Here is a 21,773-nt window from a genome sequence, read left to right on the forward strand (position 1 = left end):
AAAATCTTGCGTTTTCCCACTTTGCTGAGAGTTAAAAAAGTTCAGTTACAGGCTTGCTGTTCGTGAACTGTTTGAAAGTGTCTGTGAGGCCATTTTGCTTGGGCTGAAGGAGGGGCTCTGTGTTCATCAGTGGCAGTGACTAACATTGAGCAGCTTCCCTGCCCCGTAGAGGTGGTTACTGACTTGAAACTGTAGTTTTATTGGCCACTAGGGTCATTTCCATAACTCCTTCATTTGTCCTCAGAGGAGTGGTTTAAGGCAGTAACTTGTAGTTTATTGGCCATTTTGGGTCATTTCCGGTCTTTTCCAGCCCCCTGCTATAAAGCACGCTTTAGCGCATTAGCGCGATTTAGCCCGATTTAGCGCAGAGTTGCTACCGTTGCACACTAGGGCAGCGCCGGTTAAGCAGGTTTAAACTATTCGGGCTACCTAAAGTCCACTCTTCAAATTTTCCCTTAAAACTACCTTCCTCGAACTATACTACTGATCTAATCAGCGTATCCTATAATTAAAAAGATCATCTCTACTTGACTCCAAGTAGACTATTCTCTATCTTTTAAACGTAGCACTTGCTCCTACAGTACTTATTACCTTGATACGGCACTCTTGTCATAGATAGTACCCCAAAAAGGCAACCCCACATTTCTCGGTCACCCACGTCCCCCGGAACCTTTTTAAAGTTTTTTGTGTATTCGTTCTAGCATGACGAGGGATCAGTTGCTAGTGTCCGCTCCTGCTCAGCTGGTGAACCTGAATATTGAGGCAATGTTACAATTGCCTCATGTACACAGACAACCCTCTCCTCCTCCCACAAAACACAAATACATGCGAGAGATGCAACTATACGGCCAAACTGGAGGCTGAGCTCTCTCAACATAGGACTGGCATGACCAGTCAGGAGGAGAAGGTTACCACACACACTATAGACCCAGTCTCACATAGTACCATTACAACCTCAAATCATACACATAAACACACAAAGACATACTCGGAGGCTCTGATCAAAAATCTACCAAAACAGCAGAGGCCACCAAAGCAGACACCCAAACAACCACCACCTCAGAACACAACACCTGCAACACATAGATCTCACAGTCAGAGTGTCAAACAGTCACAGCCCTTAAGGCCAAACACAATGCCAGACACACTAGTCATTGGTGACTCCGTAGTCAGACACACTGACGTCCCGGTCACCAGACTGAGTAAGGAGAAGGTCACAGTAAGCTGCCTGTCGGGCGCTAGAATCCGCCACATAACGCAAGCACTCAGGTCTCTCAACAGCAGGTACAAATATGACTCAGTCATTGTCCACGCTGGTGTAAACGACCTGAGATGTACCTCCTTGGACTACATGAAAAGAGACATTGAGGAGCTCTCTGATTATGTAGCCCAGGCAGGTATGACCCTGACCTTGAGCAGTATCCTACCTTCACCAAGAATGATGCCACAATACAGAGATAAGATGATCAGCTTTAACAATTGGCTTAAACACTGGTGTCATTCAAAGGGGATCCAGTGTCTGTCTGCCTGGGATGACATGCTGGACAAGCCACGCTGCTTCGCAAGGGACGGCTTGCACCTGTCACCCTGGGATTCCGGATATTGGCAAAGGCTCTTGCCACCCCCATAGTGCCTTTTTAGGCAAGGCTCAAATTCTAAACCTACCACCCTAGAACACAAAAAAGAAAAATGCTAAGGGTAATGCTGCTCAATGCCAGAAGTGTAAATCTCAAAATGCACGCACTCGAGGCCCTTCTCAGTATGGAGAACATCGATGTCTGTGCTGTGACAGAAACCTGGTTCAAGGCTCCTGAGAGCACCCCAGCGCTATCAGGTTTTACCTCATATCATGCGTTCCGGCCCCAAAATCCGGACAATACCAAGAAAGGAGGGGGTATCCATATTCATCAAGGACACCCACACCTCAAGACTGGTGGCAACGCACGATGCATCGGAGACCATCCAGGTGCAATTAACCATAGGCAAGACTGCTCTGCAAATTGTAGCATGTTACAGGCCACCCTCACAAACTCAGGAACCTCACATGGCCTTCCTGAAAACACTAGAGGGGATAAATGTATCACCAAACACCATCATACTAGGTGACTTCAATTACCCTAATATAGACTGGGAACACTACTCAAGCTCAAACACCCTAGCCCAAAAGTTCCTGGAATTCATAAACTCAAATGCCATGGAACAACTAGTCACCATCCCCACAAGAGGAGATAACATACTTGATCTCATCATCACGAACATGGGAGCACAATGTTCAACACCAGAGGTGTACCCCTCACTGGTGAGATCAGACCACAAACTAATCTCGCTGGAGGTCCTCATCCCACCCCCATCTGAAATAAAAAAGACCACAGTAAAGAACTTCTCAAAAGCCGACTTCACACTTCTAAAGACTAGTGTGGTCTCCTTTAAGGCCCCCGAGCTGGCGGAAAACAGTACTCAAGCCGGTGAATCACTTACAAATGCCTTCTACCAGCACCTGCAGGACTGCATGGATAAGGCAATCCCAAGCAAAACAAAGACTTTTTGTACCAAAGGCAAGCGTCCAGTCTGGTGGACCCCAGCCATAAACAAACTCTACAACAAAAGGAAGAAGCTACTACAAGATAGAGCAAAATCCTTAAAAGGTAAGACACCCTTGATCACTATAAGTAAAAAACTAAGAGCTCTCATAAAATCATCCAAAGCAAATTTCGAGAGAAAAATAGCTAAAGACTCAAAAGACAATCATAAGGCCTTCTTTAGCTATGATAGAAACCTGGGAGGAAACTCCCAGATATGCTCAGAGCTAGTTCAAAATGATGTGAAGATTACTGATCCTACAGACATTGCCAACATACTGGCTGACAGGTTCAGTGCAAACTTCTCCCCAAAAGGAGAGATATCTATACCAAACGATTGCAGCCCCCCAAACATCTCCAGTGCCCAAGTGAGAACTGCTCTCTCCAAAGCAAAAAACACAGCATCCATGGGACCTGATGGTGTCCGCGGCTGTGTGCTCCATGAACTTAATGGGGAATTATACCCACCCCTAGGACAGCTGCATAATAAAAGTCTTACCTCTGCATACGTACCCAGGCAGTGGCGCACTGCAACTGTGGTACCACTTCACAAAGGCGGTGCCTCCACCGACCCTGGAAATTACCGGCCCATTAGCTTGACAAGCCTTATCTGCAAAGCCATGGAGAGGATCATAATGGACCTCATAAATAAAGACATAGGGAATTTGCAGACTTTGGATCCAACCCAGTTTGGCTTTGTCAAAGGCAGATCATGCCTTTTAAACTTGGTTGACTTTTTCGAAACAGTCACCAAAGCCATTGATGAGGGAAAGGCAGTCCATACAGCCTACCTCGATCTGGCTAAGGCCTTCGATACAATACCCCACTCGGGTATCATTGAAAAACTTAAATGTCAACCCGTACATCACAAGATGGGTTGCAAACTGGCTGAGTGACAGAACCCACAGGGTCAGAGTTGCTGGCGCCATGTCAGACTCAAAGCCTGTCACAAGTGGTGTCCCACAGGGCTCAGTCCTGGGCCCACTCTTGTTTGGCATCTACTTTTCCAAAGTACAAGCAAACACAGGAGGGTTATGGCTGACAAAGTTTGCAGATGACTGCAAACTGGGCGCCATAGTAGAAAACACATCTGACACAGATATCCTTCAGAAGGGTCTCACAGAAACGGATAACTGGTGCCAGAGCCACGGCCTAAAGTTAAATGCCAAAATGCATAGTCATACCCTTCGGGAAAAACAAGGTTACCCCTAGCTACCAAATAGGTGGCAATCCACTGAGCACAGAAGAAGTTATCAGGGACCTGGGGACCCAGGTTGATAGTAGTCTGTCATTCGACACCCATGTAGCTAAAGTAGTTAGGAAGACCTTCTACATTGCCCACCTTATCATGAAGGGATTCTCATCTAGATCAAGGGAGGTCATAGTCTCCCTTTACTCATCACTCATCAGACCAATGATTGAGTACAATGCCTCATTCGGAATGTATCTGACCCGACACTTGCAGCAGCTGGAGAGGCCACAAAAGTTCCTCACCAAAAGGATAAAGGGTCTCAAAAATCTGTCCTATGCTGCCCGACTGAAAGAACTCCAGCTCTATTCAGTCGCTTACAGCTTGCTCAGAGGTGACCTTTGCCTAACATACAAGGCCATGTCAAACCCAGATTTGATGAATATGCTTCACCTCAAAAAATCTAGATCCATCAGAGCCACAAGGGCGGGAGACTTAAACCTTGACACGGCTATTAATAGGACGTACTGGAGGGATAGATTCATCACCCAAAGACTCCCTATGCTGTGGAACAAAATCCCGGTACATGTGAGGCAGAGCACCTCGCTGGCCTTGTTCAAGAGAAATCTTGACCAATGGATGGGAGATCGCAGATATACCCCAGGGATTACCTCAGTGTCACTGCTCGACAGAGGCACAGCAAAATAATGGGTATAGTTCCCCATACTAAAGGGGTGGCATAAGCCACAAAACGATGGGCTAGGCTTGTAAATGCCCTCGGGCAGATAGCCTAGTATGAACCTATGAACCTAAGGATGAATAAAGTGGCACTTTGGCTTCCTTGGACCTGGATGCAATGCCCTTACTTATAAGGTAGGTGACCTAGAATGATTTTCTTTCCACCTTGGCCAAATGTTGGTCAAAAGCCAGATATCTGTCTACATATGTTTCCAGATCCCAGATTACGATCTCAGCTCTTAGGGGTGTCTTATCAATGGAGTATTTTGCCTCAATAGCAGTTTTCCCAAAAGGCACTATAATGAATTTCTTGACATTGAGTTTTAGTCTATGACTTTGGCACCAGAAATGTGTCTGTGTTATACCCTCTTAGAAATCTATGATAGCTCCTAATTTGTAGTCATCTAAGAACCTTGTCAACCAAAGGCCCTTGACATTAGCCTTTACCTCCTAGAAGTAGATGCCAAATAGGAGCAGTCCCAGCATGGAGCCCTGAGATACTCCGCTGGTGACTGGTCTCTTAGTGGAGGTGGCCTCAATAGTGCTTACTTCCGGTGTCCTCTGAGCCAGCTGGCTATTAAGTGAGTTATGCATGGGTTTATGCCCAGTTCAGAGAGTTTGTCAAATATACCTGATTGAAGTATTGTGTCAAATGCTTTATCCAGGTTCAAGTAGGTGGTATGCACCATTGTCCACTCATCCATTGCCTTGGTGACCTTCTCAAAGAAGCCATGACCTTCCCCTTGACAAAGACTTACTGAGTTGGGTCCAGTCTCTAAAGGTTGCTTATGCTTTGTTGTTCCATGGCTTTACATATTACACTAGTCACATTAATCTATTCTGTGGTATACCAGTGATGGCGAATCTATGACACATGAGTCAAAGGTGACATGCCATGACATTTTGGGGGGCACATCAGCGTTCACCAACACCCAAGTTACTAAAGAAACTGCTTTTGTATTTGTTGCTCATGTGAAGTGCATTTTATTATTTTGTGATAGGAGCAAGTTCAATACCATTGTTGCAGAGGTAAGGAAGTTATTAACCTCAAAGACTATTTTGGAATGCTGTTCTCGATAGTCTGCAAAGGGCAGTACTGACACATTTTCTCTTTGTGGTTACACTTCTGCAAAGGGCAGGTAGTCTGCATTTCTAAGCGTGTGCTGTTTTACATTCCTCTCAACTGTCTTTCTTAATCCCTCCTAAAACTGGTGACTTTTTATACTTAATGACAATAATTAGATTTATAGACTTATTTTACTTCAGAAAATGTATATTAATTCAAGTTAATTTTTTTGTCAGTGTCTCAAATTAATAGTACTAGTAGTTTAAATCTGTCCATGTCTCTTATTTCTAGATTTAGCCCTGATTCTGTTGAGGCTTGTCCATGATGGACTGAGAGCTATGCTGTTTTATTTTTACTTATTTTTGTTTTTTTTTGGGGGGGGTGACACACCAGCAGAGTCAAGTTAAGCATCTTCTGAATTTTTGACATGCCCAACCCAAAAGGTTCGCCATCACTGGTTTATACTCCATTCTTGTGAAGCTGGATAGCCATTGCAGTCCTCCATTCTTGTGGTACAAAGGCTGTTTTGAATATATAGTTGAAAAAGAGACTCAAGCAGTCCTGATAGGTCATGTTTCAAGGTATTTATTAGGTATCCTGGGATAATGTTAGGGAGCACTGAGGCTGTGTTTTTTTCCTTAGTATTTCCTGAGGGGGGGCAGTGGAGTGTGAAGTTTGAGTTTAATTTGTCAGCCAGCAAAATCAGTATGTTGCTCTGCTCAGTGAAGGTGTCACCACTGACCACCAGTTCAGCACACTGCTGTGTGCTTCCTTTGAAGTTTTGGACATGGCTGTAGAAGGCCTTCTGGTTGTCTTTAGCCTGTGAAGCTATTTTGACCTTGTAATTGGTCTTGTTGTACTTAATTAGTTCTCTTAGTTTCAGTGGCGGCTGGTGACTTCAAATTAAAGGGGGGCTGCAGGAGACAGCTGAATGGGTGGGGCCAATGGGAGGGGTTGTGACCAACTAGAAAGGGGTGGAGCTATTCTAAAAACCACAACAACTGGAACTTTAATTAAATATGCTGCCCTGGGTGCCAAACCATCATTACAAGAGTCCATTCAAGACAAAATGAAGTGTAGAAGAAAAAATATTTCAATGCATTGGCTACATGACAACTTACTTAATATCTAGATGGAAACACAAAGGTTGTGAGGCATGAAAAAATAAATTGCTTTTTAAATACATTACTGGAATGCCAGTCAAAATCAAGTATAAAACAAAACAAGCAGCACTCAGCTCAAACCACTTCTCCTTGCACTGCACTTCTAATTATAATTTATATTCAGCTTTATAAAATTACCAAGTAACATGCTGAAAGTAGCAATCTCTGTGATACCCCCACTTGTAAAAATGTTTCTTATCCAAAAAGACCTGCTGCCTGACAACAACTATCTACTTGTTTCATAGGGAACACATGATCAAAGTAAAAAATGAACAGCGAACAAGAAACAAGCTCAAGATAAATTGCTTAAAGGATCACTGCACAAGTTATGGACCACGCATGATAGATTGGCATTCTGTTTAGTTTACGGGTAAAGCCTGCAAAGATAACTGCAAGTCTCCAACAAATATAATGAGGCTCTGAAAATACTGTAAATCCTGTCCTTTATTTCAAATACTGTCATATGCATTTCAATACCTAAGGCTTATACGTTATCTAGTTATGTCAATATTCTCTGCATGGCAACAATGAAAAGGCTTTCAATGTTGGTAATTCTTTAACAGTATGCTTATTAAAGCTTACTTGCATCTTACAATCTCCGACAAGCTTACCTGATGGTCAATAAAGGATTGCTACTTTAATACAGAGCAACAGGGCACTGCAACAGCATGCATTTTTTGAATAATACGAAGCATAAATCAACAGTATAAAAATATGACAAAAAAACAGAACATTCTGCAAAATCAAGGACAGATGAAAAGCCACGGTCGTACTTGTGGTCTACCGTGGATGGGGGAATACTCTGCACTCTTGCACTGCATAACTGCTCCTTGCCTTGCTTGGACACATCCAGAGCCACTACAATGGGGAGAGGGGTGCAACAAGTAGGTCACAGTTTGAAATGTCTCTGGCTGACGGTGATGGCTCTGACACTCGTATCTCTCAACCTCAGAGCAAGAAATCTGGACAAAGCCATACATAGAAGTGGGACACAGGCCCAAAAATAAAGACAATGTTTAAATATTGCTCTTATAAACTTAGAAAGATAATAGAATAGTAGTAGGTCTTGCATTAGTATGAATTTTTGAAGGTATGAAATCTGAAATTCAAATGTCTGCCATTATTTTCTAACTTCAGTCTTTAATGATTTGCTACTAATTTGCCAGAAAAACACAATTTTATGAAAAACAGACCAAAAATGTTATGCAAAAATATAAAATTGCCACACAGTACAGCTGGGAACATGTCAAAGAAGGGACACCTTTTTAAAATTAGTACTGTTAACTTGAGCAGCTCATAAAATAAGATCACCTATATGCATTTCTGAAATAAAAGTAATCTATAACTCTGATCATTACAGTTATTTATAATTGTAAACCCTCCATGTTTTCTTCCAAAATTGCCATTTTGCAGAGGGATTATTAGGGGGACAGCAACATTTCTAACCAAAATTGGGGACAGTTGAGAGGTTTGGATATTCCTAATTCTATAAAGCGATTTATTTGCACGTACCTCTCAACCTCTTAATGCAGGAAATCTGGACAAGGCCAAATATATTGGGGAAACATGCAAACAGTACAACAAATTGCTCTTGTATAAACTTAAGACAGTTGATAGAATAGCAGGTCTTGCTTTTAGCATGCATTTTTCTGAAGGTTATGATGTCTGAAACTCAATGTCTGTCATTATTTAGTGACTTCATTCCTAAATGATTTGGCAGAAAAACACAAATTTTATGAGGAACAAACCAAAAATAAGAAGCAAAAATCTATTCATTCTGCAAAATTCTGGACATTTGAGAGGTATAGTTCAGCTGGGGCTGTCTGAGTTTGCTGCCTTTCCCCCCCTCACAAAATCATGGTCAAATGGAGCGTCCCCCCTGCAGCCATTCCAATGTCCCATTCCTTGGTTATTTCACCCCATTTGCCATAAACACTAATGTGCATACTGCTTTACTTCTGCAATGATATGGATTTCATTTAAAAGTTTTATTTTATATTTTACAGCATAAACCCTAATAGATATCTGCTAAACAAAGCAATGCAGTCTCACAATGAAAATAGACTTAGTGCAGAAAAGCAGAAGACAATCTGGTAAAGAAGATTTGGGACAGACAGGAAGAAGGCAAGAGGAAACAAGGGCGCCCAGCAAAGAGGTGGATGAATTGTGAGAGAGCTCTGTGGTAGTCGGGCATAAGGATCAAAGAAGGCAGAAGCGTGTCATTAAATCTAGAGAGATGGTGACAGTTAATATGACACTCTGACCCCATGTAGAAAATGGGAAAAAGGAGGGTGATGATGATGATGAAGAGAAAGACTTCCACCACTAAATTCATTTAAAGTCTGAATATTGATGAGTATAATATTCAAAGATTTCATGCAAATCTGACAATGTTGTCATATCACTTTGCAAGCTTGTGTATTCTGCTTTTTATTTGAATATTTGTAAGAATAGGACAGGCATATAGTAAACCTTTTAACAGATGAACAGACATCAATTGATAATGATAATTCTAAGAGATAGAGCTTTTCTTTATATAACAAGTGTTTTGTTTCTGTTGTAAACTATTCAGTCAGTGCATGTGATAATCTGATTTCTTACATTAGTCAGAGACTAAGCCAATCAAGCAAATGTTATTTGGTGATGTGACATTAATCATTTGACTTTTAAATGGAAATTTCCAGCAAAAAAAAAAAAAAGATTGCTATATTTATACATAAAGCACTTGTTGATGAAAGAGGTGTTTGAAAAAATGCAGGGAACCCCCCCCCCCCCAAAAAAAAAAAAATATATATATATATATATATATATATATATATATATATATATATATATATATATACACACACACACACACACACACACACACACACACACTAACTTTTCATGCCCTACAATCTCAGGTTCTCGTGAAATAAAGGATCACATAGTACTTTATTGTCCTAGGGATCCACTTAAATGCTAACAGAAGGTGCTCTTATACTTACAAAGTGCCTGGACTGTGGAACACACTACTTCTGTATACATTAGCCTGTGATACTGATGTTTCATTTGACCCTAAATACCCTTTTTGTGGTGCTTTTGGTGTTGGACAAACCATATAGTTTTAATTAATTGGCCTGTTCTTCCTCATATTGACTGGACTATAAACTAGGTAAGTAGATATAGAGTAGAAAACAGCGAGCTAAGCCCTAGTGAAGTGCAGAACTAATGCTTCTTGGGAAATCAGAAACTATGATGGATTTTTACTGCATCCACATACTTTGGTCAATAATATGTATGTCATAGGAGATATAAAGATAAATGTCACTAAATGAAAACTACCAAAACCACAGTGCTCAGATATTGTGTACATAATACAGACCTTGAAGTAATTGATACTATAGTTTTAGTATATTCTGACTGTACTGAAAAAGGGAAGGAAACAAACTATAATGGCTTAGTTGTGGTGCATAGTTATAAAAAACAGTGTTAAGCAAGAAGCATAGCTTTAACTTCTTCAGTGTTCTATCTGAATCCGTACCAGTAAACAGAAGGCTGATATGAAGGAAATCCTTCACATCATAGACAAATGCTACCTACAAGTACAATGTAAGCACATCCTGATAAGACCAATTGACCTTCGTGCAGAGAAATTTTTTGTTTAATAGTTAAAAGTGAATACTGTAGTACCTGGAAAAGAAAAGGGCATGAAAGTTTCTCAAAGATTTGATCACAATAGCAGAATATACTCAAACATAGCATAATTTGGAGATTGCCAAGAATGCCAGACACAAATAAATAGGATTTAAAAGAAACTTAAGACCCCATATCATATGACTACATCACAGAATGTGAAGTACTGCAGCAGGAATGTGACTGTAGTTATGTAAAAGAGAGCCATTTTGTAAATGGGACAGGGTTGAACATCTGTTTGATACAGTGACTCAGTTCCTACGACATACAGCAACTGCGTTAAAGAATTAGAATGATGGACAAAGGATATAAAACATAAATCTACCAATAAGTAAAACAGGTAACTGAAAAAAGCTGTACTGGTGAAATAATGTCTATTAGGCCTAAAGTGAACAGGAAATGGTAGGTATGAGATCATACCTCCAGGAATATCTACAGAGAGCTCAAAGAGATGTGTTTGCATGCAACAGATTCAGCAGAAAAACTGATGAAGCTAAATGGAGAACCATAAGGAAAAATACTAAAATGTATAAAGTTTTTTTTTTTTTTTTGTTTTTTTTACCCCATAGTACTTTGCAGGGCAAGACAATGCTATATTAACCAAGCTAGAGAATAATATGCTGTTTGTGTGGAGGAAAAGGAAAACAAATATTTGAAAAGTCCTGCCAGAAAAATGTTGTTAAATGGTTTACATTTACTTTGTGATTGTGACTTTGGTGGTCACACTACAGATAACTGAACTATCCAGGCATTACCTCAAAAATAAAAATTTAGATATCTGTGGACAGTAGCTAATTACAACTGGAGCCTTCTAGATTACAATTTGGCACTGGAAAGTCATTGACATCGGCAGATATTTAATTAGTTCAATAGTATCCTTCACTTTTCTATTACAGTTTTATACAAACAATATGCATAATATAATATTCCAATAATTATTTCTCTTCACAGTATAATTAATAGTAAATAAAATAAAAATCTAAGTACTGATTTATCATATGAAACTGATGACATCTGTTATAAACCTATCGGTCTGTGGTTCTTCAAAGGTTATTCCCTGCCGTTTAGCTTACCCTTAGCTTACCCTTCCTACTTACTTGGTATACTTCTGCACCTTCACTCTGTTCTTCTTCTAACTTCTTTCTTCTTCTACTACTTCTTTCTTCAGTTCTTCTTCTGTTCTTCTTCAGCAAAATATAGGCCGCCCAAAAAAAAAAAAAATCCAATGGCAAATTAACTTATCGGCGTTAAATCCTTCCTGTGTGACTGACTCCGAATCAATCCACAACACAACTGACTTACTGTTTGATTCTCACTCTTTTCCCAGCCCATAAAGCCCGGGAAGAGAGCGACAACCAATCAGCAGCATTTAGCCCAGCCAGCAAGCACGTCATGTACGTGCCTGCGGACGTCGCAGTCCGAGCCCCTTCCAATTCTATGCGGTTTGGAACCGCATAGACTGCTGGGCATCACAATGATGCCTTAATTAGGCCCCCGGACTGCAATAAAAATCAAACAAAAAAAAAATCTTTAAAACCGCCGCAACCCGAGGCGGTTAAAGTGCGCATGCGCGTACTTGCTGAGTCGTGGACTCAGAGACAAACAAAGTAATTTAAGTAAACGAACCAAAAAAATAATACTGTGCTACTGTCAGTCTCTGTCACACAAAAAGGTACTTTTTCTTTTTTTTAGCTGATGGGGCTGCAGTCCGGCAGTCCGGTGCCATGAGCCGCCCCTGCTTAGTTTCCTGTTTAGTTTAATTAGAAAGCTTCTACCATTATGGGAATTGCTCTCCCTGATTTTAGCCATGACTTTTTTTCTTTTTGTTATATACCCTATTAAAGTTAGAATTCCATCAGTGTAGTTTGTTTTAGGCTTAGTTCTGGTAGGTACAGCAGTCTATATACAGCCGTTTACATGAATTACAGTAAACAATTCCATGACACCAGAAACTAAAGTAATTATTAAAGTCAGTCATTTTTTGTTTGTATTGTAGCCTCATCCTTGGTGATGATAGAATGCTGCTCAGTAAAAAGCATATACCTTCCTAAGCCACATATTTAGAGGTCTGTGTGTGTGTCTGTGTGTGCTCATATTTGTGTGTAATGAGCAGACATTAACTTTTATATTTTGGATGCACAGTACTTTCTAACAGCAAATATATATCCCACACAAACTTTCTGGCATTAGGTTGAGGAACTGTTTTACATCAAAAATAAGAAAAGTAATGTATACTAATTATAAAACAAATTCACAACAATTTTGCATACAGCCAGCTTTCTGAATACAACTGGGCCCTTTAAGGTGTCCTTCCAAGAGTGGAAGGGCCCTTTATTTGCAATGTCTTGCCCTAGAACACCTATTTACCTCTTTCTTCTCCATCACACTTCCAACATTTGTCATCTACCTGAGAAAAAACAGTTCTTTAGAGTCTGCTTAGGGTATAAAAATACCTATGCAAACACTTTCAAACAAAAATCCTAAGTCTTCTAGACTTTGTTGTTTATCTGGGATATCTGGGCTATACATAACCTCCCTTTGCTTCTTTGTGAATTGCTTATCCAGTCTCTCTTCCCAATCTTTTCTAACCTCCCATGTGCCGTTATTTCCATGTAATGCTCAGCTTGTCAGGTATTATTGCTTGTATATTTTATAGCACTGAGGAAACTTACTGGAATCTTATTGAGGCCCATTGAATGTTAAGACGTGATGTTGCCATTGGCTGCTTTTGCATGATCAGAAAGTATGATGACGGTGAGTCATTTGGGGGTCACCTCTCATTCTGTTACATTGGTGGCCTTGTTTATTTGGGTCTGAGGCCTTGAGTCCATTTCTTCCCTGGGATATTATCGATGGCATCTGGTTTGGTGTACATTAAACCATTGATGTTTAAAGCACCACAGTCCTAAGTTTCTTTGAGTTAGATAACCCTTTATTATTTACTTCTATTTTATTTCCAAGCTTAGGGTAATATGATGCACTAGTTGAGTGGACTGTCCTTGTTGCTATAGTTTAGGCTTGGATGACCTTTGTGTTAATTATTGAAGTTGAGTAGTAATTGTAGATTACATAGCTTTTCTTCCTTTTGTTCAAATTGTGGAATCCTATACATTAACTGTATTAGTTGGTTCTGTACTTCTACTCTCGACATATAAAATTCAATACATCAGTAAGCAGCTATTGACAAAAGGGATGCAATGAGAATGTTTTAATTTGCACACCAATCTCCATTGTTGCCATCCCCAAACACACACATGCATATACACACACAACATCTCCCTTTGTATGTATGATTAACATGTAATTAAAGCTGTTACAGATATACTAAAATTTTCATACTCACAGCCTTGATTTGACTAGCTAGAAGTATAGCAACACTACATCATTTTGGACCTAGTTGCCTTTCATGTCTTATTTGTACCTTTTTTTATCCATCAAAAATCAAATTATGTTATGGAGTAGTGCGTGTGTGTGTGCGTGTGTGTGTGCGTGCGTGTGTGTGCGTGTGTGTGTGTGTGTGTGTGTGTGTGTGCGTGTGTGTGTGTGCGTGTGTGTGTGTGCGTGTGTGTGTGTGCGTGTGTGTGTGTGCGTGTGTGTGTGTGCGTGTGTGTGTGCGTGTGTGTGTGTGAGCGTGTGTGTGTGGTTACACTAATAAATACCACCCACATGAAAAGCTGAAAACATTTTAACCAAGTATATTTTATATAGTACATCATAGATTTATATTCCATGTGTTGTTGTTCCTGGTATTCTCTACTTCATAATTCTGTCTGAATATGCAACATTTTTCCATTTAGCATTTATTTTGCAGTTGTCTGATTGGAGCATGGGGGGGGATAATAAGGTGCAGAAAGTCCCCCCATACACACCAGATACCCCACTAGAAACAGGTGGACAGTAAAAGACTACAAGCACACAACTGGTATCTATTAAATACATCAGTAAAATTGTACAGCTTTTTAGTGTCATGTAAACCAACTGCTCTGTTTCTAGAGTCACAGATGTAGTCACTTGTAAGTTAAGTCAAACAACTTTAACACAAGATAGTTTTCTGTTATCCTGGTTAGTTGTGTTGAAGACAGAATGTTGATTAACTTCAAAATGTAAGTAACAGTAGTAACAATTGTTATGCCGTCTTGTTGGCAGGTGGCTGGTCGTGAAGGATTCCTTTCTTCTCTACATGAAGCCAGAAGATGGGTTCATTTCCTTTGTCTTGCTGTTTGATTCAGGATTTAAACTTGAAGTGGGGAAAAAGGCCACAGATAAAAAGTACGGTGTTAAAATTGAAAACTTCAGCAGGTAAGATAAGTTCTTACATATTTTTGGCATTAATGAGCATCTTGCAAATCCACTCTCCTGCTTTGTACTCTGTTGTTGCATTTATTCTGATTAGTTTGAATGCTTTTGTCCCTCTAGTGACCAGTACTTCCACAGGTTTCCCAAATCTTCTTAGGCCCACCTGTTTTAGCTCTCTCATCAGAGATTGCGACTCATAATGGGTCATAAATGGCCTCCAGACTCCAAATAACAATGTCAAGGTTTGTTAAAATTAACTAGACCGGCATTTCTCAAAGTGTGGTCCACAGAGGATTTCTTGGTGTGCCACTAGCTTGTCGCCTGTGATTCCCCGCACTATGGCCAGAAGTTGGTGTGCTTGAGCTGAATAGGAAGTTTTTTAAAATTGGGGTATTCAATCGTGCCACTCTTACCATGCATACCACATCATTGCTTTAATACAGGAGGTCCCACACATGTGGCAGAGTGAAGTACTGAAGCTTTATGCAGCCCACTTCGCTATCCAGTTGATTTACTGCACTACGTTCTGTTGAAAAAGGAAAATGTACTGCCGAAATGGTACATTTCTGGTTTCAACTTCAGCATAGTCTTTTCTTCACGAAGAATCCTGTCACCCAATGAACCCACTACACCAGAGATGCAATTGGAGGTTGCACTCAAGTATTTTTTTTTATTACGATGCTCCTCCAATTGCATCTCCGTTGAATTAGGTGTGTTGGTTAAAGCTGGATATTGGACGTTGAGTGAACTGTGACCACTTGTCTTTAAACTTTAATTTTTGAGTAGTTCAGCCAGACCAAGGAACTTTGCAGAATGTGCAGAGAAACTGACAGTGAAAGCGAGTGACTCTGCATTGACGTAATAATTATTTACTACAAGAAGTAGCACTAGGACCCTGAGTGTGTGAGAGTGAAAGAGAGATTTTACACTCGCTAAGCAGCTGTTAGCATGTTTAAAAAAAAAACAGAAAAAAGTGTGTGTGTGTGTGTATCTGTTTATGTTTCTGTCTGCATGTGTGAGTGAATGCATGCATGAAAGCAGACGAGATTTTGTGTGTGTGTGTCTGTGTGTCTGTGTGTGTGTGTGTGTGTGTGTGTGTGTGTGTGTGTGTGTCTATGTCTATGTCTATGTCTATGTGTCTATGTGTGTGTGTCTGTGTGTGTTAACCCTGTCTCTTCAACTTGCGAGAGATGCACTTATATATCCAAATTGGAAGCAAAGCACTCTCCAGCCAAGACCGGAATAGTTGATCAAAAGGAGAAGGTCAACACTTGCACCACACCACGTGGAACACATAGCCCTCCAGAATATACACCATCACAGCTCTCGCATTAAAACACAAAGCCACACACCCACCTTTGCAGAGGCTGTCAATAGAAATCTACCCAAACAACAGAGACCTCCAAGGCAGAAATGCACTCGACCACCACAGCATGGCACAAATCATGAGACACATAGCTCACCTAAACTGTGTGCCACTCAACCAAAGCCTCTGAGGCAAAACATCATGCCCAATACGCTAGTCATAGATGACTCAATAGTTAGGCACACAGATGGCCCACTCACTAGGTTAAATAAGGAGAAGGTAACAGTCAGCTGCCTGTCGGGTGCCAGGATTCATCATATAACACATGCACTCAGGTCACTCTACAACAAGTACAAATATGACTCTGTCATTGTCCGTGTTGGTGTGAATGACCCGAGATGTACCTTCCTGGACTACATGAAAAGAGACATGGAGGAGCTCTCAGATCATGTGGTCCAGGCCGGTATGACCCTAGTCCTGAGCAGCATCCTACCATTTCCCAGAATGATACCACAGTAGGAGCAGAAAATGATTAACTTCAACAATTGGCTACGTTTCTGGTGTCATTCTAAGGGGATCCAGTATCTGTCTGCCTGGGATGACATGATTGACAGATCTCGATGGTTTGCCAGAGATGGCCTGCACCTGTCATCCCTGGGATTCCACATACTGGCCAAGGCTTTTGCCACCCCTATTGTGCCTTTTTAGGAGGTATTCCAAGGACCAAATTACCACCATAACTGCTATAAATAAATGCAGTCTGAGGGTCATGCTGCTCAGTGGTAGAAGTCTAAATCTCAAGATGCACTCACTCAAAGCACTCCTTAAAATGGAGAACATCGACATTTGTGCCATAACAGAGACCTGCTTCAAGGCAGCAGAAAGCACCCCTGCGCTACCAGGCTATAATTCATTCCACACCTTTCGGCCCCAAAACTCGGGCTGAAGCTCCAAAGGTGGTGGTGTCTCCATATTCATAAAGGATATTATGCACACCTTCAGCCTGGTAGCCCAACATAACACAACAGAGATACTTCACAGACAACTAACATTGGGTAAGACAGTGATTCAGGTCATAGCCTGCTATAGGTGCCCAACCATGTCCCAAGACTCTCACTCCACTTTCCTAAGCATCCTGGAAAATATTAGGGTTCTACCCAACACCCTCATACTGGGCGATTTCAACTACCCCTCTATTAACTGGGAAAACTACTCGTGTACCAATACACTTGCCCAATGTTTTCTGAAATTCATTAATTCCAGTGCCTTGGACCAGCTCATTCTACCCCCACTAGAGGGAGCAATTTCCTTGACCTGGTTGTCACTAACATGTGCGACTGTTGCTCTACAACAAAAGTCAAATCCTCCCTGGTTACATCTGACCACAAGTTTATCACTATGGATATCCACATCCCACCCACACCCCCCGCAAAGGTAATCACAGTGAAAAACTTCTCCAACGCTAACTTTGGACTCCTAAAAGCAGAGGTGGCTAACTTCACGACACCCATGCAGATGGAGAATGGGTGCATGACTGTCGAATCATACACCAATGCATTGTACGAACACATACACAAATGCATGGAACTGGCCATAGCAAACAGAACCAAGATGCTCTCCTCCAAAAAAAGAAGCCAATCTGGTGGTCCCTTGCCATAAACTCTACAACAGGAGAAAGAAAATGTTGCAGAAAAAGGTGAAGTCCCACGACTGGAAAAACTCCCTTATTAGCCTCAACAAAAAGTTGAGATCCCTCATCAAATCCTCTAAAGCTAGCTATGAAAACAGGATTGCAGCAGATATTAAAGATAATCACAAGGCTTTCTATGGTTATGTCAAGAATCTCCACGGCAATACCCAGGTTTGCTCTGAGCTACTGCACAGTGGTACCTCTTATACTGAGCCAAGAGATATTGCCAATATACTGGCCGATAGGTTCAGTGCCAACTTTACCGGTCTCTCCCCCTTAAAGGACCAATCACAATATCAAATGAATGCCAGGCACGCAATATTACTGCTGCGCAGATTTAAAACTGCACTGTCCAAGGCCAAGAATACAGCATCCATGGGACCCGACAATATTCCTGGCTGTGTTCTACGTGAACTACGGAATGAACTGGCACCACACCTATGTGCCATGTTCAATCACAGCCTCACCTCAGGCTTTGTCCCTAGTGAAAGTTGCACTGCTTCAGTCATCCCTCACCATAAAGGGGAAGCGACTATAGACCCGGGGAACTATCGCCCCATTAGCCTGACAAGTCTGATATGTAAGGCTATGGAGGGAATCATCATGGACCTGATAAATAAGGATATAGGGAATCTCTAAACTCTGGATCCCACTCAATTTGGTTTTGTGAAGGGCAGATCATGCCTGCTCAACCTGGTCGACTTCTTTGAGTCAGTCAGCAGAGCTGTGGATGAAGGCAAGGTAGTCCATACAGCCTACCTCAATCTGGCCAAGGCCTTTGATACCATTCCCCACTCCAGAATCATAGATAGACTCACTAAACTAGGCATCAACCCCTATATCACTAGGTGGGTGGCAAACTGCCTCACAGATAGAATCCACAGTGTGAAAGTAGCAGACTCCAAGTCAGACTGCCAACCAGTCACGAGTGGAGTCCCACAGGGATCAGTCCTGGGTCCACTCCTGTTTGGCATCTACTTCTCAGAAGTCCAGGCCAACACGAAGGGCCTCTGGCTGGCGCAAGTTTGCAGATGATTGCAAGCTGGGAGCCATTATTAACTTCCCAAGTGATGTAGACATCCTACAAAAAGGCCTCACTGAGACCAGCAATTGGTGTCAAAACCATGGCCTTAAACTCGATACAAAAAATGCGTCGTCATCCCCTTTGAAAAAAACTCAGTTCCCATGAATTACCACATCAATGGCAGTCCACTGAACACTGAAGGCATTATAAGAGATCTGGGAACACAGGTCGATAGCAACCTCTCCTTTGATCACCACATAGCCACTGTGGTCAGAAATTCCTTCTATGTGGCACATCTCATTACTAAGGGTTTCGCATCCAGGAAGAAGGAGGTAATCGTCTTTCTATACTCCTCCTCATAAGAACAATCATAGAGTACAATGCCCCATTTGGCATGTACCTCACCAGACACCTGCAACAACTGGAGAGACCACAAAAGTACCTCACAAAGAAGATACTGGGCCTTAAACACATGTCCTATAAGAACAGACTCAAAAAACTCCAGCTATTCTCTGTCTCATATCGCCTACTAAGAGGTGATCTCTGCTTGACTTACAAAGCCATGTCTGACCCAAACCTGTTAGATATGCTACATCTAAAAAAAATCCCAATCCCTCCGCACCACATGCTCCAGAGACCTCAATCTCATTACCTTAATCAACAGAACATGCTGAAGGGACAAGTTCTTAACTCAGAGACTCCCTATGCTCTGGAATAGACTTCCAGTACACATCAAGCAGAGCACCTCACTGGCACTCTTCAAGAGAAATCTTGATGAGTGAATGGGAAATAGAAAATTCATCCTGGGTATCACTTCAATGGCTTTGCTCAATAGAAGCACTGGAAACTAACTGGCGGCACGAAGCCAGGGCAGTCCTATGGGCTAGGCTTGAAAAGGCCCTAGGGCCATTAGCCTAGTACACACCTATAAACCTATAAGAGTGAAAGCGAGCGATCCCCTGGCAGCAGTTATAAAGTTAACTGCACTTAGTATCGGTTTCTGTCACTGTCTACTATTTTATACTAAAGGGATAATTTTATAATGTTAGAAAAATATTTTGGAAATGAACTGCAAATGTTTTTGGTCAGCTGAACGTTACCAATGCGGCTTCAGGCAGGAATAGCAATCAGAATAATGTAAGCACAGACTGAAGCAATAATATCTGGCATGCACAAGAAGGAAGAAAACATTTTACGAGTATATTACGTCCGAACAGGAAAGTAGGAAATGTTGAAGGCGACTTCTAATCATATTCTCACTAGAAGTAGAAAGAGAATTTTACAAGTCAAACAGCAGAAAGGTATGGGTATGTGAGTGTTTCCTGAAAAAGATAATTGTATCAGATGGGTTTATTCTTTATATCCCAACTTTCAATTTTCATTCGACTTAATTTTTAGTTCGAATCAGTTCAGGGCTGATAATAAATGCAAAGCCCACGATTTTACACTTTGATGCAGCATTTGTAGGCTCACCTGTGGTGGTAAAATATGACTTATCTTTAAATGTGAGGTATAGAAGGGGCTAGTCGGCCACTGAGTTATGTGCTTTGACCAAGTAGGCCGCGACCAGAAATGTTTGAGAAACACTGAACTAGACAGTTGTGTATAGGACCACTGGAGATAGTTAATGTCTTAGCATGAGAGAGTAAGAGTGGCTTTCCTCTGTTTTCTTAATCAGGCAAAGGCCCATAATTGGGGCACGTATTAAACATTGCTAAATCTCAGTTATAAAGCTTATATAATAAAAAGATTTTGTATTATTTTTTCCTTCCTCCCTCCCTGTTTTATTCATTCATAATGACGATCCCCATGTCCCTGTCCATTGCTGTGTGTACCTGCTCCTCCTTCCTCTACCAGACTTGTCCAGTTGGGATGGGGCCAGTGTGGGTCTTAAAGGTATCCTGGGGGGAGTGGGTATCCTGGGGGGAGTGGTACTGGTGACCGCTTCGGCTTCTTCTGCTGAGGAAAGGGGGTATTACAATCTACCCTTATTTCCCCAACCTTCACCCCTGCATTTGTTGACAATGTCCAAGGGCTACCCCTTCTGTGACTTTCTTCCCTCAATGGAGCATCTGTGATAATGCTCTCCTCCCTGAGTTGGCACATTCATCCCTCCATGCCAACAACTCAGACTCCCAAGCCACTAATCGAATCCGGGTTGCCTGGGCCATAGTTAGAACATTATCCTTCTATCCCACAGTGTGGCAAGATTTGTATTATTCTTTTGTTTTGTGTACAGTAAGATGTACATAAATGTAATAGCCTTCATTATTTAATAATTGTATGTATTGTTTTAACAAAGAATATCAACTTTTAAGAAGGACAGAGCGGAACAGTGACATTAAAATTGGAGTGTTCCCTGAAAAACGGGATTGTCTGGAAGATAAGATGCTCACTGTTGTATATGTAACATGAAGTAGTTGTTACAAATTTATAACCAAATGAAACACATACACAGATCTTGAAATGGTCAGCATCTAATACAGATACTGCATAACTGATAATTTTGTATGACACTCAACTTTCACTAGACTTATCAATGTGCTGTAATTATTACTTCACTTATCATCAAATGTGATATCTCCTGTACTTTATATAAAGAGAAATTGAAACATTTTACAACCATGCAGTGTCAGGTGAATGACATATCATTTTGCCAGTGTTGGAGATTTTTTCCATGAACAGCAACAGACTGTGTGCTTTACGTTGAAGGAATTTTATGACTCTTGCAGTTTCTGCAGCATTCTATAGTTCTCTGAATTATTATTCTAAGTACTTTTTGCTTCTTTTATAGACTCTACGACCTTTGCCTTCAGTCCAATATGATCTAGAAAAATCTGCTTCTCTAAGTAGTGAATCTTTCAAAACATTCCTGTTCCCAAATTCTCAATGTCAGTTTTTTAATGAAGGCAATTTTTTGGCTGATCTTACAAAGTCAGTTTTTGTTTGCTTTGTCTTTCCTGTTGGAACTCATTTTCAGAGGGTTTGCTATCGGGAAGTAGCAGTGAGAATGAAGTCAGTAATTTCAATTTTAAATTCTACCCATC

General features: G+C 41.1%; 1 protein-coding gene across 3 annotated transcripts in view; it reads left to right on the forward strand.

Moving 5' to 3' along the window:
- The window catches only part of PLD2 (phospholipase D2), a 716,894-nt gene that overhangs the window by 376,495 nt on the left and 318,626 nt on the right, over window positions 1-21,773 (forward strand). For all 3 annotated transcript variants that reach the window (XM_044077075.1, XM_044077076.1, XM_044077077.1), the window contains exon 9: window positions 14,557-14,709. In XM_044077075.1, coding sequence (XP_043933010.1) covers window positions 14,557-14,709 — 153 coding nt within the window. The remainder of the gene's footprint in view (window positions 1-14,556; window positions 14,710-21,773) is intronic.

The sequence above is a fragment of the Protopterus annectens genome, chromosome 7.part0, assembly GCF_019279795.1.
Source record: "Protopterus annectens isolate FY-2018-M chromosome 7.part0, PAN1.0, whole genome shotgun sequence".
Lineage (NCBI taxonomy): Eukaryota > Metazoa > Chordata > Ceratodontiformes > Protopteridae > Protopterus > Protopterus annectens.